Source organism: Ictalurus punctatus, chromosome 1 (genome assembly GCF_001660625.3).
Source record: "Ictalurus punctatus breed USDA103 chromosome 1, Coco_2.0, whole genome shotgun sequence".
NCBI classification, from domain to species: Eukaryota; Metazoa; Chordata; class Actinopteri; order Siluriformes; family Ictaluridae; genus Ictalurus; species Ictalurus punctatus.
The window spans coordinates 14,541,027-14,556,747 of NC_030416.2; the positions used below are offsets into that span (position 1 = coordinate 14,541,027).

At 39.3% G+C, this 15,721-nt stretch overlaps 2 protein-coding genes across 8 annotated transcripts; both read right to left on the reverse strand.

Moving 5' to 3' along the window:
* Positions 1-3,805: 3,805 nt before the first annotated feature.
* Positions 3,806-7,763, reverse strand: snx10b (sorting nexin 10b). 2 transcript variants are annotated; one of them, XM_017463329.3, is made up of 4 exons: positions 7,333-7,763; positions 7,136-7,236; positions 5,680-5,781; positions 3,806-4,079 (listed from the first exon to the last, which is right to left on the reverse strand). In XM_017463329.3, the coding sequence occupies exons 1-4, from the start codon at positions 7,423-7,425 to the stop codon at positions 3,875-3,877; spliced, it is 501 nt and encodes a 166-aa protein (XP_017318818.1). In that variant the 5' UTR covers positions 7,426-7,763; the 3' UTR covers positions 3,806-3,874. The 2 variants fall into 2 exon arrangements, with proteins under 2 accessions (XP_017318818.1, XP_047011882.1); XM_047155926.2 differs by lacking the exon at positions 7,333-7,763 and adding an exon at positions 5,958-6,316 and having other exon boundaries at positions 7,136-7,326.
* A 136-nt stretch (positions 7,764-7,899) lies between these two features.
* Positions 7,900-13,856, reverse strand: cbx3b (chromobox homolog 3b). 6 transcript variants are annotated; one of them, XM_053681408.1, is made up of 6 exons: positions 13,593-13,856; positions 11,349-11,435; positions 10,111-10,256; positions 9,197-9,362; positions 8,792-8,957; positions 7,900-8,669 (listed from the first exon to the last, which is right to left on the reverse strand). In XM_053681408.1, exons 2-6 carry the CDS (start codon positions 11,388-11,390, stop codon positions 8,557-8,559), a joined length of 633 nt encoding a protein of 210 aa, XP_053537383.1. In that variant the 5' UTR covers positions 11,391-11,435; positions 13,593-13,856; the 3' UTR covers positions 7,900-8,556. The 6 variants fall into 6 exon arrangements, with proteins under 6 accessions (XP_053537383.1, XP_047011879.1, XP_053537385.1 ...); XM_047155923.2 differs by having other exon boundaries at positions 7,900-8,674; positions 8,797-8,957; positions 13,593-13,854; XM_053681410.1 differs by lacking the exon at positions 13,593-13,856 and adding an exon at positions 13,018-13,199 and having other exon boundaries at positions 7,900-8,674; positions 8,797-8,954.
* Positions 13,857-15,721: the final 1,865 nt, after the last annotated feature.

Consider the following 15,721-nt stretch of genomic DNA (forward strand, 5'->3'; position numbering starts at 1 on the left):
TTTAGCATTGTCATGGCAGCTGATTGGTGTTAACAGCTGTGGTCTCCATTGCTCTCTATTCCTTTTCAGACAGCTCAAAGTAACTAAAGACAAACAAAGCAAACATTTACATAGTCAATAGTTCTTGACTGTCATGGGAAATGTGATGATATGTTTAGATCCACAGAACTATTCATATGTTGAGGCTCCAGTTCTTATGAATCCATGTGTAGCCTAAGTTTCCAGTGAACAATTAATAACATCTACATAGAGCAATACAGTAAGTATTGTTATCAGGGTGACACATAAATCATGTCCATGTTCCAGGTGAAGTAGATATTCAACACATTAAATTACCATTTTTAACTAGCACTTCAGCAGTATGTCCATATGCATGCATCCCAGGAAGTGTACCTCAGATCTAAGGCAGGTACAAAAATCCTTAGTTGGTAGCAGCTAGTAGTATCCATACATTCTACACAGCACCGGAGAGCAATTCATACTGTTACAGCTGGCCATTGATCATCGTGTAAGTCCGCTGTGAACAGTGAAACACTATACTGTGTTTGCGCCTCTTGGTGGAGGTACAGGAGGCGTACCTTTGCCTGGCCCTGGTCTCTGCCCTCTGCCTCTAATTGGACTATTCTGTCATGAGCAGGTGATGGCTTTCCCATTTGAATATCAGCCACATTCACACTGTGGCAGCCATGACAGCTTCATTACTACAGTGTGTGAAAGGGACGGGAGGGGTAATATAAGCGGTGTACACACACACACACACACACACACACACACACACACACACACACACACTCTTTTTATGAGCAAGTCGACAGACCCTGAGAGGATTAATAAGACAGCTTCAGTAGAGAGTCCTCCCATTTCCAATTTGGTGTGCTCGCCCCTGCCCTTCTAGTCCATAGTGAGTGCGGGAGGGCTAGAGGTGCCTTTACCTGTCTGTCATGGAGCCAGGAGCCCTTTGTTTCTTCTCATTATGAATTTATAATGAATATCACTGTGACTACAGGACGACACGATAATCTAATTAATGTAGCAAATGTGTCAGACATGTTACAGCTTATGGCATGTTACATTAGAATATTGTAGCCTTTGCTGCAGCCCTGCACACATATACGAAGCTTTTGCATACAGTGTAGTAGTAGCTAAGAGTAAAATTAAAAATACAGATTATTACCCAGTGAAAATAATAACTAAGCAGTTACAACATTTAACAGTCAGTCCACCCAATAAACACACCGATGAACAAAAATACTACTACTACTACAACTACTACTACTACTAAACACTTTACCCTGGTCAGGGTCACCTGGTCAATCTTCAACTGTTCAGGTTGGGTGAGTCTGTGCCCATGATATCCCCAGATTCATGCTCTTGCCTGACAGGAGTGGAACCTGATGTGGTCTTCTGCTGTTGTAGCTCAACCACCTCAAGGTTTGATGTGTTGTGCATTCTGAGATGCTTTTCTGCTCACCATGGTTGTAATGAGCAAATTTTGAGTAAAGACTTCCTGTCAGCTCAAACCAGTCTGGTCATTCTCCTCTGATCTCTCTCATCAACAAGGCATTTCAGCCTGCAGACCCTCCACACACAGAATGGCTTTTGTTTTTCGCACCATTCTGTGTAAACTCTAGAGAATGTTGTGTGTAAAAATCCCAGGAGATCAGCAATTTCTGAAATACTCAAACTAGCATATCTGGATGTAACAACCATGCCACGTTTAAAGTCACAAAGATCACACATTTACCTCATTCTGATATTTGACGTGAACATTATCTGAAGCTCTTGACCTGTACATGCATGATTTCATGCACTGCACTGCTGCCACATGATTGGTTGACTAGATAACTGCATGAACATGCAGGTGTACAGGTGTTCCTAATAAAATGGACTGTGAGTGTATTTTAACTACAACATATGTAATGGTGTTAAATAACTGTGAACTGAAGTCTGTGTTTTAGGTCATCCAATAAATATGTTAGGTAGTAATAGTAAAATTAATAGGCTAATTCATGTGATGATATTCCTAACTAATGTCAAGTACATAATATGGTCAAAAGTTTGTTGACGCCTGGCCAGCACACTCATGTGCACTTGGTGGACATCACATTCCAGATTTATTTCCCCTTTTCTGTTATAATAATCTTCTCCTGGGCAGATGTTCCACTAGATTTTGGAGCATGGTTTTGAGGATTTACACATTCAACCTCAAGAGCATTAGTGAGGTCAGGCATTGATGTTGGGTGAGGAGGCCTGCGGAGCAGTCGGCATTCTAACTCAATCCAAATGTGTTCAGTGGATTGAGGTCAGGGCTCTTCCATTCCAACCTTGGCAAACCATAGACCTCACTTTGTGCAGAGGGGCATTGCCATGCCATGGTTGGGCTACAAGGTAGCATGTAACCTTTTTTAGTTGTTCTTTTCTTTTCCCAGTGTGGTGTACAATTGCAGTGAACAGTGGACCAGCCTATTACAAAATAAATGCTGTAGACATTGCAGTACAATTGAAATGTCACTTGCTCCATGTGGGCTGCTGAATGACTGGCTCATGAAGAAGTCTGCCCAGAGGCCGAGTGTTTCAGCATGGTAGGTGGACAGAATGACTGCTTAATGACATTAACCAACACACCTGTCAATGTGGTGGGCCACTCACACTGAAGCATGGGCTGCTCATACAACTCAGGTATATGTGTGTGTGTGTTCTATGGCACTCCACTGGGAACTCCGCGGTCCCAGGCCTGTCAGCATTACTAAGAGGTAGCTGACTGCATGGGGAGCTTATTAAGATACTTTCCATTGTTAGTGAGCCAGTGGCAGGCAGCTGACATGGTCCTTATGGGACCGGGGTGCGGGGATGATGTTCAGGGAGCAGACGATTAGAGGAACATCTCAACCTGTTCACTAAACCTGAACACACTGTATAATGCTTTAACAGAGAAAGACAGGTGCAATGGAAACATTAGGATGGGAGAGGGGACATGAAGGCCTCATCTTTTTTGACTATTTGAGTCTAGCAAGATGGAGGAGGGAAGGAAATAGATTATTTCATAACAGATATCATATAAAGCGTCACATTCCTACAGTTTAAATTTTTTTAAATATATTTTTTGTTTTTGTAAACTGTTTCCCTGATTTGTAGTGAAAATGTTTAACATGTCAAAGTCAAATTCAAACAATGTGTAATATACTCCGATCTGCACAATAACAGAAGACTAAAGAGGACGAGAGGACTAGAGAGCTCAGTACTGTAGCAGACATTTAAGCAAATAAACCTAGCAGAAGCGCCACCTGCTGATGAAAATCACACAGCATTTTAAACAGTTGTCAGATTTAACAATGGAGAAATCAGGTTTTTAGATATATTTGTTTTATGAGACTTTCTGGGTTATGATTGTGACATTTAGCATAGCAATGATCTACACAATAGCCAGAATTCATCCCTCAGGGGCCTCAGTTAAAATATCCTTTGAGTTGACTTGTTCAGAGACGGTTAAGGATCGTTTGCAAGGGCACAGTAAATTCATCCAATAAAATTCTCAAGACCCATCTGTGGTTCAAACATTAAAATATTTCATATAGAGACCACATGGTGAATGTTTTCCCACAAATTCAGTCCCAATAAGGCTTTATAACTGGGAAATAAAGATAAATATTATATAGATACAGTACATATTCACAACACAAAAAGTAAAGAGGAAGACCAGCTTATATTAATCATTTAGTAATTACTTTTCACATAGGCATTTATCCCATTTTGGGTTGGATGGCTTGAATTCTAGACGCTGTGGCAAATACACTATGTTTAAATGTTTGTTTGTTGTTTTTTTTTACAGAGATAAATCAACAGCCATGACCAAAATAAATGTTACAAAAGCCAGTCATTCAGAGTCAGATTCTCTCTCTTCTTGTGAGGTTTCTTCAGAGCCAAAACGTTGTGCCTGGGCGCCAGATCTCTGAATGGCCTCAGTGACAGTGTAGTTTTTTCTGCCCTCAGCACAGGCCTCAATATTCCTTACACTCAGCTGAGATTGCAGGAAGAGGTGCAGACAGCTATCAGACAGCAACACTGGGTTGCGCATGATCCTACAAAACACACACAGGTATGACATTTACACTAGTTGGACATTTAATCAAACCTTTAAACCTTCAAATGACCTACATTCAAACATTAATGCAACTGATAAATAGATCAACATGATTTATTTACATATACATTTATTACATTAATTCGAACTCTCTGCTGCTTTCGACACTGTAAACCATCAGATCCTCTTGTCAACTCTCTCCAGCCTAGGCATCACCAGAACAGCTCTGCGCTGGGTGGAATCATATCTGACAGACAGATCCTTCAAGGTATTGTGGAGGGGAGGGGCTTCTGAAACTCAGCAACTCACAACTGGGGTTCCCCAGGGGTCAGTTCTGGGTCCACTGCTCTTTTCTATTTATACTACATCTCTGGGGCCTGTGATTGAGTCTCATGGCTTCTCATATCATTACTATGCTGATGACACCCAGCTATAGATCCTGAAGGTTCGTTCTGGATAACATCAAGAAAATCAGACCCTATCTCACCGAACAGGCTACACAACTACTAGTCCAGGCTCTTGTCTTCTCAAAACTGGACTACTGCAATGCACTACTCTTGGGCCTCCCAGCCAGCTCCATCAAACCCCTTCAAATGATTCAGAATGCAGCAGCACGCCTCGTCTTAAACCAGCCCAAAATAATCCATGTCACACCCCTTTTCATCTCCCTCCATTGGCTTCCTGTAGCTGCCCGCATCAAATTCAAATTCAGCAGCACCCCCCTACCTCAACACTCTCCTGAAGGCTTACGTTCCCTCACGCAATCTGCAATCGGTTAACGACCGATGCTTAGTAGTGCCTACTCAGCGAGGCATGAGGTCCCTTTCCAGAACCTTCAAACTAACTGTTCCTCAGTGGTAGAATGAACTTACAACCTCAATCCGGACTGCAGAATCGGTCACAATTTTCCAAAAACAGCTAAAGACCCACCTCTTCTGTGAGCATTTAACTAACCCATAATATGCCAACCCCCACATTATCTTTAATAAAACAAACAAACAAAAACCTTACTCTGGCTCTTACACCTCTAGTCTGTGCACTTTGCTTCTCAAGAACTCAATTATAAATCTTGTATGGTAGCGCTACTTGTATTGCGCTCCACTTGATATATCGCTTTGCTTGTATTTCCTCATTTGTATAAAAGCATCTGCTAAATGAATAAATGTAAATGTATTCATTTAACAGACGCTTTTTTCCAAAGCAACTTACAAATGAGGAAATACAAGCGTAGCGATATATCAAGTGGAGAATAATACAAGTAGTGCTATCATACAAGATTTCTAATTGGGTTCTAGAGAAGCAAAGTGCACAGAGAAGAGGTGTAAGTGCAGTTTTTTTCTTTCTTTTTTTCAGTGTTTGCGGTTGGGGACAAGTTAGGGGTTAGTTAAGTGTTATGGAAGAGGTGGGCCTTTTGATTTTTTTTTTTTTTTTTTTTTTTTTTTTTTTAGTGACAGATTCTGCTGTCTGGATTGAGGTTGGAAGTTCATTCCACCACTAAAGGAAACTTTATGGAAAAAGTTTGAACAAGCTACATCACATTCACATTTGGAGTTGGGATAGGACTTTTAGTCATAGAGATATTCATACAGGACACTTACTCTTCCAGGAAGTGCCTTAGTCCTTCCATGCGAGCAGTGATCTGTCTGGCATTGTTGAGGCTGAAGAATGGGTTCTTTGGGGGAAGCTCAGGTAGATTGATTCTAAAAGGTCACACCACAGTCCAACAAACCAATTAACATAGCAGCTATGAAACATCTTTGCAATGTTATCCATGTAGTATGTTTATAAGCACAGAATTTCACAACTTTTATGCAGGAATTGTCAAATATTTCACAGATATACAATATGGCCAGAAGTATGCAGACAGCTATCATACCCATATGTTCTTCTTGAACATCCCATTCCAAAACCATGGTGTAAATATGGAGTTGGTCCCCTCATTGCTTCTCTAACAGCCGTCACTCTTCTGGGAAGTCTTTCCACTAGAACTTGGAGTGTGGCTGTGGGGATTTGTGCCATTTAGGGATCAAGAGCATTGGTACTGAATTTTGGTGAGAACACCTGGTGTGCAGTTGATGTTCCAATTCATCCCAAAATTGGTCAGTGGGGTTGGGGTCAGGGGTCTGTGCAGCCACTCAAGTTCTTCCACAGGAACCTTCGCAAAGCATGTCTTTATGGACCTTGCTTTATGCACAGGGACATTGTCATGCTGGAACAGGTTTGGGCCTCTTAGTTCTAGTGAAGGGAAATCAATGTAATGTTATACCATACAAAGACAGTCTAGACAATTGTGTGCTTCCAACTTTGTGGCAACAGTTTGGGGAAGAACCACATATGGGTGTGATGTTCAAGTGTCTGCATACTTTTGGCCATAACAGTACATACATTACTGTGCAAAAGTCTTTGCACATGCAAAGAAATACTGTAGCGCAAAGGTGCCTTCTAAAATAATTCAATTAAATGTTTCTCCATTAAAAAACACTATACAGAGCAATAAACAGTAATAAATTAAACAAAGGCAATATTTGGTGTGACAACCCTTTGCTTAAAAAAAAGTAGTCTCAGGTAGAATCAGTGCAGTTTTATAAGGAAATGAGCTGTACATTTTTTTGAGCATCTTGCAGAACCAGCCACGGTTCTTCTGGAGACTTTGATTGTCACACTTGCTTCTAATTTTTGCAAAACCCAGCAGCCATCATTATATTTTTTTGTCTCAAAAGTGTCTCTTACCACTTAATATGCTGGTTTCTTTACTGACATACAAACATTTTTTCTGTAACATTTAATTTTGCGCTGGAAAACTAATGTTTGCAAATCTAAAATGTTTTTTGTACTGAATCAATAATGTAGAAGTCATAAAATAAAAATCTATAACGAGGTTTGTACTAAATAAATAGGGTGCCTAAGACTTTTGCACAGTACTGTAAATAATAAATATAGTAAATAGTAATATAGAGAGTTCACAAATCACGGGCCAATCTCAAAAAAATGATAACTCAGAGATAGTAAATAATATAATTTTTAATTATCAGTAAAGACCTAAAGGGTACATACGCAAGCAAGGCATTCTCCTGCAGCTTCTGCCTCAACCATACAAACTCACTGTACCTCCTTCGCACACAAGAGTTCTTCTTATTGAAGGCCAAACTGTTTGTCTATGAGTACCATGAGAGACATAGATTTACTGGCATCATACATGTCCTAAATGAGAGTAGGACTCTGGATCTTATATAGTTAGTTACAACACTTACATGTATGCAGATTTCATAATCCAGATATGCATGCCAGAAGTCCTCCTTTTGAATGCGAGGATCCCGGACCCACACACTGATTAACTCCTGCATAGGACTATAGAGATAGACCAGCAGAATAAAGTGCCTATCACTCGGAGTACAACAAAATGTCTGCGAATAAAATGGGAAGTTGTCCAATTATAAGGAACCTGTAGCAATTATGGAATTATTCATGCTGCTGAGCAGTTGTTTTCCATTCAGATGGAAACCATACTTCTCACTTTTGATCTCTGAAGCTATAACAGCTGCTATAGATGTTAAAATTAAGTAAAGGTCAGGTCAAGATGCAGTGCATGTCAAACAAAAAACAATAAATACAAGCTGTAATTTCATAATAAAATCTAATGAAAATCCATCAAATTGAAATCTAAATTTCTAAATCCAGGAGAATACATTTACACCATACAGTCTGGTCAGTTAATTAACTTATTCACTCCATATTTGTGGTAATCTAGCCTGAAACACACATCTTATCAGAGAAAACTGCCAACAATAGTGTACAGTAAAAGGAATGAGACGAGTGTCTCGAGTTAATCTGACATTTATTAAGCCAACAGGAGTTTCTTGCTCCTCATTAAAACCCACTAACAAACCATAAAGAGACCATGAAAGTGAAACAGACAAACTACATTTCGCAATACAATGCACTGCGCTGGCAGAGATGTAATAAAATATCACACTGTGCTATCGGTACTTTTAAAGAAAACATGGTCTTAAAATGCTACATTTGTATTTCTTTGTGCAAATGAACAAAACTACAAATTTCACAGATCACTGGTCTTAATCACAGTAGTAGAAGTGCTAAAACAGCTACACAGAGACCAACAGTAACAGTGATTACTCCTAATATACAAGTTCATATTAGTATATGATGTGGCCCCTTTTTCAATTCAAGTCAAATTCAAAAGACAGTAATGCAATTAGATAACATATTTTAAACAGCTCTACAATTCAAATACAGCACCAATTATCCACCCATTTTTTCTATAACCTAGATAATTTGACTGACTTGATAAAACATATCACCTTACAGTGCAGTTCAGTGTGCTATGACATGTTTCACAGTGTCTGGGATTTACATACTTTCACAACAAGACTTTTCACATACAGGAAATTCCATTGGCGTGTTTGAGAGGAAATTTTAAAAGCTGCCAAGACGTATTATTCAGTTCATTGTCACGGTCACTGTTCCTCTTCCTCGTGGTAGCTAAGCTTATCCTCATAGAAACCGATAACCATCTTGGGCCATCTTACACTGGCCTCCCTGGCTGACAGCAGTGCCACATCATCTGTGTCTTTCCTGTAACGGTACAATTATTTACAAACATTCATTAGGTACTAAATGACGAAATGTAAATGAAAATGAAACCTGACATACAAAACTGTAAATGATAACCAAAAAATGTAATAGAGGAACCATGCCATTTGATGAGGAACATGAGCTCTCCTTGTCGGTCGGTGGAGCCAATGATGCGTTCTGGTTCTTGGATAAGAGATTGGTCGTTGGTGGTCTCAGTGTTGTGATCTGTAGATTCCCCAGTCTCACACACTGTCTGCTCTTTCTCAGACTGTTGCCGATGCTGCTGGCAGTCACCAACAAATATCCAAGAGTAATTACAGACATGGTGAGGTCTGGTATATGTATGCTACAATAATGATTTCAGTATATTACTAGTGGCTAAAAAGGGTAGCCATATATTATTCCTGTGGATATCATTTGTGTAGATATTTCTGGCTAATTTTGAGGAGAGTTTTTTTTTTTTTTTAAACTTATCATTTTATAAGCTGACTATATGTTATAAAAAATTGCCTAAACACTTACTATGTTAGCATCCAGCTCTGTTTGTTCTTCTTTGGGTTGAATAACGGGATCCAGAGGGAGATTGTCCTTTCTTTCTGTCTCGCCTGAGACAGCCAAGTTTCTGAGAAACTCTTCAATCAGCTCTGGGCAGTCCAGATTGTCCTCTGGTTCCCAAGTGTTTTCAGCACTGGGGAGATAAAGTAGTAGAACCAGCTTCACATTTGCTTTATATATTGAGTCATGAGGAAACAGAAAATTACAGCACTTTTCCTAAGCTGAGGTTCATGTTTTTAAATGAGATAGAAATATAACAGATGGATTGCAGGGGATGTATTTTCATAGTGCCATGCATCTATCCTCAACCGCTTATCCGTTAATCGGGTTGCAAGGGCAGCAACTCCAACAGGGAACCCAAACTTCCCTTTCCCGAGCCACATTAACCAGCTCTGACTGGGGGATCCCGAGGTGTTCCCAGGCCAGTGTGGAGATATAATCTCTCCACCTAGTCCTGGGTCTCTCCCGAGGTTTCCTCCCCGCTGGACGTGCCTGGAACACCTCCCTAGGGAGGTGCCCAGGGGGCATCCTTACCAGGTGCCAGAACCACCTCAACTGGCTCATTTCAACGCAAAGGAGCAGCGGCTCTACTCTGAGTTCCTCTCGGATAGCCAAGCTTCTCACCCTATCTCTAAGGGAGAAGCCAGCCACCCTCCTGAGAAAACCCATTTCGGCAGCTTGTACCCGCGATCTAGTTCTTTCGGTCACTACTTCATAGTGCACTTCATAGTGCATAAAAGACTATTTGAATAATATTTGAAAGATCCAATCAAGTAAACTTTTCAAGCTGTGGCAATCCAACATGAAACAACTGAAACAGAACCTAAAAAAATCTATATACACATATATAGCTACCATGTCAGACATTTCCAGCCACTCACTCTGTGAAGCCTTTCCACTTTAGATAGTATTCCACTTTTCCATCGTTGACTCTTCGACGAATGATTTTTTCCACAGCAAACTCCTGCACAACCGTAGTCTCTTCTGCCTTCCTGTTTTTCACATTCTGCTTTTTCCTCATGTTTTCCTGAGACACATGAAGACACATGGGGCCATGATTAGATTTAGCTCATTCAATACTGTATGCACTGATGCAAATGAAAACCAATAAAAAACACTGGCCTATTTTGGTGCCATGATATCCTAGGCAATGTACTTAGTGAATGCTGCACTAGAAGACACTGCTACCAGATCCTTGATTGCACTGAAACTAGTACACCACCCTACACCAATGTCATGATTTTTCAATTCTGTATTAATGGTGCGTGAGCCAACATGGGAACATTTTGGATGCTACCCATCAGACAAGTCCACATGGCTCTCACCCACATTCACTCATCCTGGTCAGCCAACATCGTGCCACTGGGGATTCGCACATTAGCGTGACATTGGCCCCACAGCATTGGCCCAATGTGGGCTAGCCCACAGTGGTCCTGCATGGGGCCATTTTGGGATTTTTATGCCCACACTGCCCAAAACTTGCCAATAAAATGGGCCAATGAGGACATGTTTGCTGGGTATACAGTATAATCATGACGGAGAACATGTTTCATACTGCTAAGCATACACTCACTGAGCACATTAGTAGGAATATTATACTAATACTGAGTAGGGCCTCCCTTTGCTCTCAAAACAGCTTCAATTCTTTGTGGCATGGATTGCACAAGAGATATGACTGTATCACGCAATTCCTGCATATTTTTCAGGTGCAGTTTCATGCTATGAATCTCCGGTTCTACCACATCCCAAAGCTATTCTACTGGTTTCAGATCCGGTGACTGGGAAGGCCACTGAAGAAAGCTACTGAAGAAAGCTACTGAAGAAAGCTACTGAAGAAAGCTACTGAAGAAAGCTACTGAAGAAAGCTACTGAAGAAAGCTACTGAAGAAAGCTACTGAAGAATGCTGAACTCATTCAGTACGTTTACATGGACAACAATAATCCAATATTAAACCTGATTAAGACAATACTCTGATTAAGAAACTACCATGTAAACAGCAATTTTTTATTACATTAATCCGATTAAAGACATACTTGAAGTTAACACAAATTGAATTTAGACATGTGGAGTATTCCTATTTTAGTCACACTATTGAAGTGAATACAGACATGTACACACCTTAATCACACTATTCAAGTTGTGTGGGGGTTTTCCTTGCATTTTGCGACAGGACACGTTCACACACGGCAGTGCTCAACCATTTGACTGCAAACAAGAGAGAACGGCTGCGTCTACTATAGAGTAGGCGAAGTACACGTGTATATATAGTAGGCGAAATACACGCATGTGTCATGTTCATGAAACCAGTATGCATAGCGTACTCTGTGCCTAAATTACCATGCAAAATGATAAGAACCACAAGCAATGGTTAAATAAGAAATGATACATATATTTATATTCTGTTATACCTTATTGTGAAATGTTTTTATTTATTTTTTTAACTTCCATTTCTATAGTTGTGTTACTTATTTTATTACTAATTTTCTTGTTCTATATTACTCTTGATTATTCATGACAAATGTACTGGGAGGGGAAAAAAGGGAGACAAGTTGAAAATTAAATGTAACAAATAGGCAAAAGGGGAGCAATTTTAAAAACTAGGTTTTGATTTAATTCTTATGGCTTGTGGCCTATTTGCAACTTTTTAGATCTTGCAACATTTTAGCTGTTCAAGCTTCATAATTTGCTTGTAATTCTCTGTAACACTTTCAGGACAAAATTAACTCCATATGGAAGTTAAGGCACTAGCTGTAAATTCACAGGTTTCCAGGCTACTTCCTTTAACTGTGGTGAGAAGCTAGGCTAAAGGTTGGTCGCAAAAACAAAAAAAACGCCAACAATAAATAACACTGGAATGCTAATTTCCGTCCTTACCTCCATCCTTCTTAAATATAAAAATTAAGAGATTTATACAAACACAACACCAGAGAACACCACCTATTATGGACCGCGCATGCGCCTAAGTTTCCCGGAGGCGGCGACAGACCGGCAGTAGTAATGGACTTCCGTCTTTTTCAGTGATTCAGAACACTCGGCTCAGCTCATCAATAGGAGTCGACTCTTTAAACTCTCAGTGGTATTTTTATTCTTTGAAACAAAACTTTCAGCTTCACACCTACCGATAATTTCAAATGTTCAGTGAAATCCTTGTCTATCTTGTGATTATCAAGACATTATTAGAAGGTTACTTTACATTGCGTTTAATTTAAATACATGTAAAACAAACAAATAAATAAATAAATAAAAGAAGAGAGAAATGTGCTACATATTTGTACTGATAATTACAGAAAGCAATACTAATATTATTGTGCCTACCGTGTCTGCACTAAAAAAAACCCCACAAGACTGTCTTATTATTAGGCCCCGTTATAATGGTGATAATGATGATGATTAATTGTCGGTACAAATGCAGCAAATCGAGTGTTTTATCACATTCACGTATTAGGGACCTTATAACTGCGATAAGAGACCATTATCCGACCATCCCGGGTCGGTCCTTGTTCCAGACAGGTTCAAATTATTTAAGAAGGTTTAGTGAACCTAACCTGAACCATAATCCACAGTGAAACAAGTATGTTATATTTCAAGAAATAAGAACAAGAAAACTTTGCTGGAAAACCAAACAGGAACTAAGAAAGATCTACTGCCAAACGTCTCGGGAACAACAACAAAGAATCTGGGGAGGAATTTAAAGAAGATTCCTGTCTATATAACCTGATATCCACGTCCCTGAAATACTGCGCTTACACACACTATTATAACAAGCATTAACAAACTGCAGTAGGACCTTCAGGCTGTAACAGATCACATGATGGCAAGTTTCACTGGATGGATTGCGGTCACTGTTGCCCTGTAGGCAACATAAGTGATACATGTTATTAACGAATACAGAATGAGAAACTTATTCATTTTCGACCAAAGTATTACGGTGTATACTGTATTTGTCTTGTCCATCATCTTTAAAAAGTTGCTTCAAAATTGCGAGTCGGCCCCCAAGCTTCACCTAAAAGAACCGGTTCAATGAGTCGACTCGTTCGCGAACGACACATGACTAAACGGCGGTAGCAAATAGAACAATAAAATAAAATAAAATGCTTTCACGACTAGTGTAGCCGTGTGTTTTGAGTAACAGCTGTTGAAAAGGTGTTAGTAATTATTTTAATCTAACGCACAATAGGCTGTCGTTTAGTTGAATCATTATTCAGGTGCCTAAATGGCATTTCTTTGTATTGGTGGTGTTGGCTTATATGTGAATAAAGTGTGCATTAGATTTCAGCCAGAACATAACTTTAGCGTTAATTTCAGTGTTCAGGGTTAAGCCAAGGCCATAGCTAAAGGATGCTGTAAGTGTGCACTGCCTACCTGATAATGTTATCGCAGACTGCTCTCTGTATTCCCACTGCAGCCCAGAGTCCTGGGGTCGTCCTCTTCCCACGCCTGTTTGTTTTTTTTTTTTTTTTTTTTTTGATTAATTTATCTATTTACCACATTTAGTGATTATACATATGAGGTGTTTTGGCGAAGGTGACCATCAAAACCTTTAGTAGCTTTCTTGTGTTTACATAACTTTTCATGAAAGAGTTAAATTAAAAATGGCCGATAAGGAGACGCGGCGGAAGTGCAGGAGGGAGGGAGGGAGGAGGTCTTAAAGCGGTGGCTTTATCCTACTTCTGGACAAACCACACATCACCCATTCAGTGCACAATTAGCCTATTTTATGAGCATAATCTAATTTGCTAAATATTAGACTCTCTCTCTCTCTCTCTCTCTCTCTCTCTCTCTCTCTCTCTCTCTCTATATATATATATATATATATATATATATATATATATATATATATATATATATATATATATATGGCTTTTATGACATATTTGGACAAGCAAACATTTGATCATCTTTGAAACAGTACTTATTAATAAAGTTGATATACTTGAACAAAACCACAAGGAAAATTAACTTTTTCAACCATTCAACAGAAATATCAATAGATGTGATATTCCTCTGTGGAAGAACTAAGTACACTCTTGGCCTCAGGAGCTAGTATTGCCCCCTTTAGCAGTAATAACTTTTTGTAGGCGTTTTGCATAACTGTCCACCAGTCTCTGACATTGGCTTTCTGGAATTTGTGACCACTTTTACATGCAATATTCTCTCAGTTACAAGATGTTTGAGGGTTTTCTTGCATGACCGTCCCAAAGCCCATCACAACAAATCCTTGGTGGATTTGATAGTGTTCTTAGGATCATTATCCTGTTGAAAGGTCCACTTTCGGTTCAACTTCAACTTTTGGACAGATGGCCTCAAATTATCTTCAAACACTCTTTGATATGATTCAGAATTCATAGTTGAATCAATGAATGCAAGCTGTCCAGTCCCTGAGGCATTGAAGCAGCCCCAAACCATAACATTTCCACCACTGTTGCTATGAGGTGCCTTTCCTGAAATGCTGCCTTTGGTCTGTGCCAAAGATGTCTGCTGTTACTGTGGCCAAACAACTAAAGCTTTGATTCATCTGTGCAGAGCACATTATTCCCAAAGGTCTGGTCTTTGCCTATATGCTCATTGGCAAACTGTAGTCTTGCTTTAATGTTCTTTTTAGACAGCAAAGGCTTTTTCCTGGGGCATGTCTGATGCAGGTCAAATTTATTTCTGCAATCTCTTTCTGATTGTAGAAGCAGGAGCTTTGACACCAACAGTTGAAAGACTTACTAGCAGATCCTTGATGAAATTTTGTGGTTCTTGGAGAATTATTTTTGCATCAGATGGACTGTTGTTGGGCTGAATTTGCTGTGATGGCCAGTCCTGGACAAATTGGCAGTCGTTTGAAATTGGCACCATTAGTAGATGATTTTCCTTACAGTGTAATGATGTATTTCAAATAATTTGGAGATCTTTTTAAATCCCTGGCCAGATTCATAAGCATCTACAACTTTTTTTCTGAAAGCCTTATAGAACACTTTAGATATTGGCATGATGACACCACACACCTCAATAGCAATAAAATAAGACACAGTCCACCTGTACTCCCTAAGCAGGTTCTAATCAACCCAATCCTGAACACCTGATTCTAATTTTATGGATATGAAGGTGTGATAAATGTAGGGGTGTATTTACTTTTAATACATAGGTTGTAATAACCTTAATTGTGATTTCCACTGATGTAACAAACAACAAGAAACACAAACAAGCGGAGCCTCAGGCCCTCCTAGACCCTCAAATTTCATTATGCTTAATTAAATAAATTACACTAATATTAAAAAATATATAGTTTTTGAATAATTGTAGTGTAAATAGTAAAAGAATAGTTTCCCTACGTTATTTAGGAGGCTTATTTTAATGTTTAAATAACTTAGTTTTAGTATTAATGTCCTGGTGGAACTGGCAATAAGAAAGAAACCACATCAGTCTTAGAACCTTTCAATTACCAAAACTTTAATATATTGAAGCGCATACATTCTGCATTTATGTCTCTGAAGCTCTACAGTGCT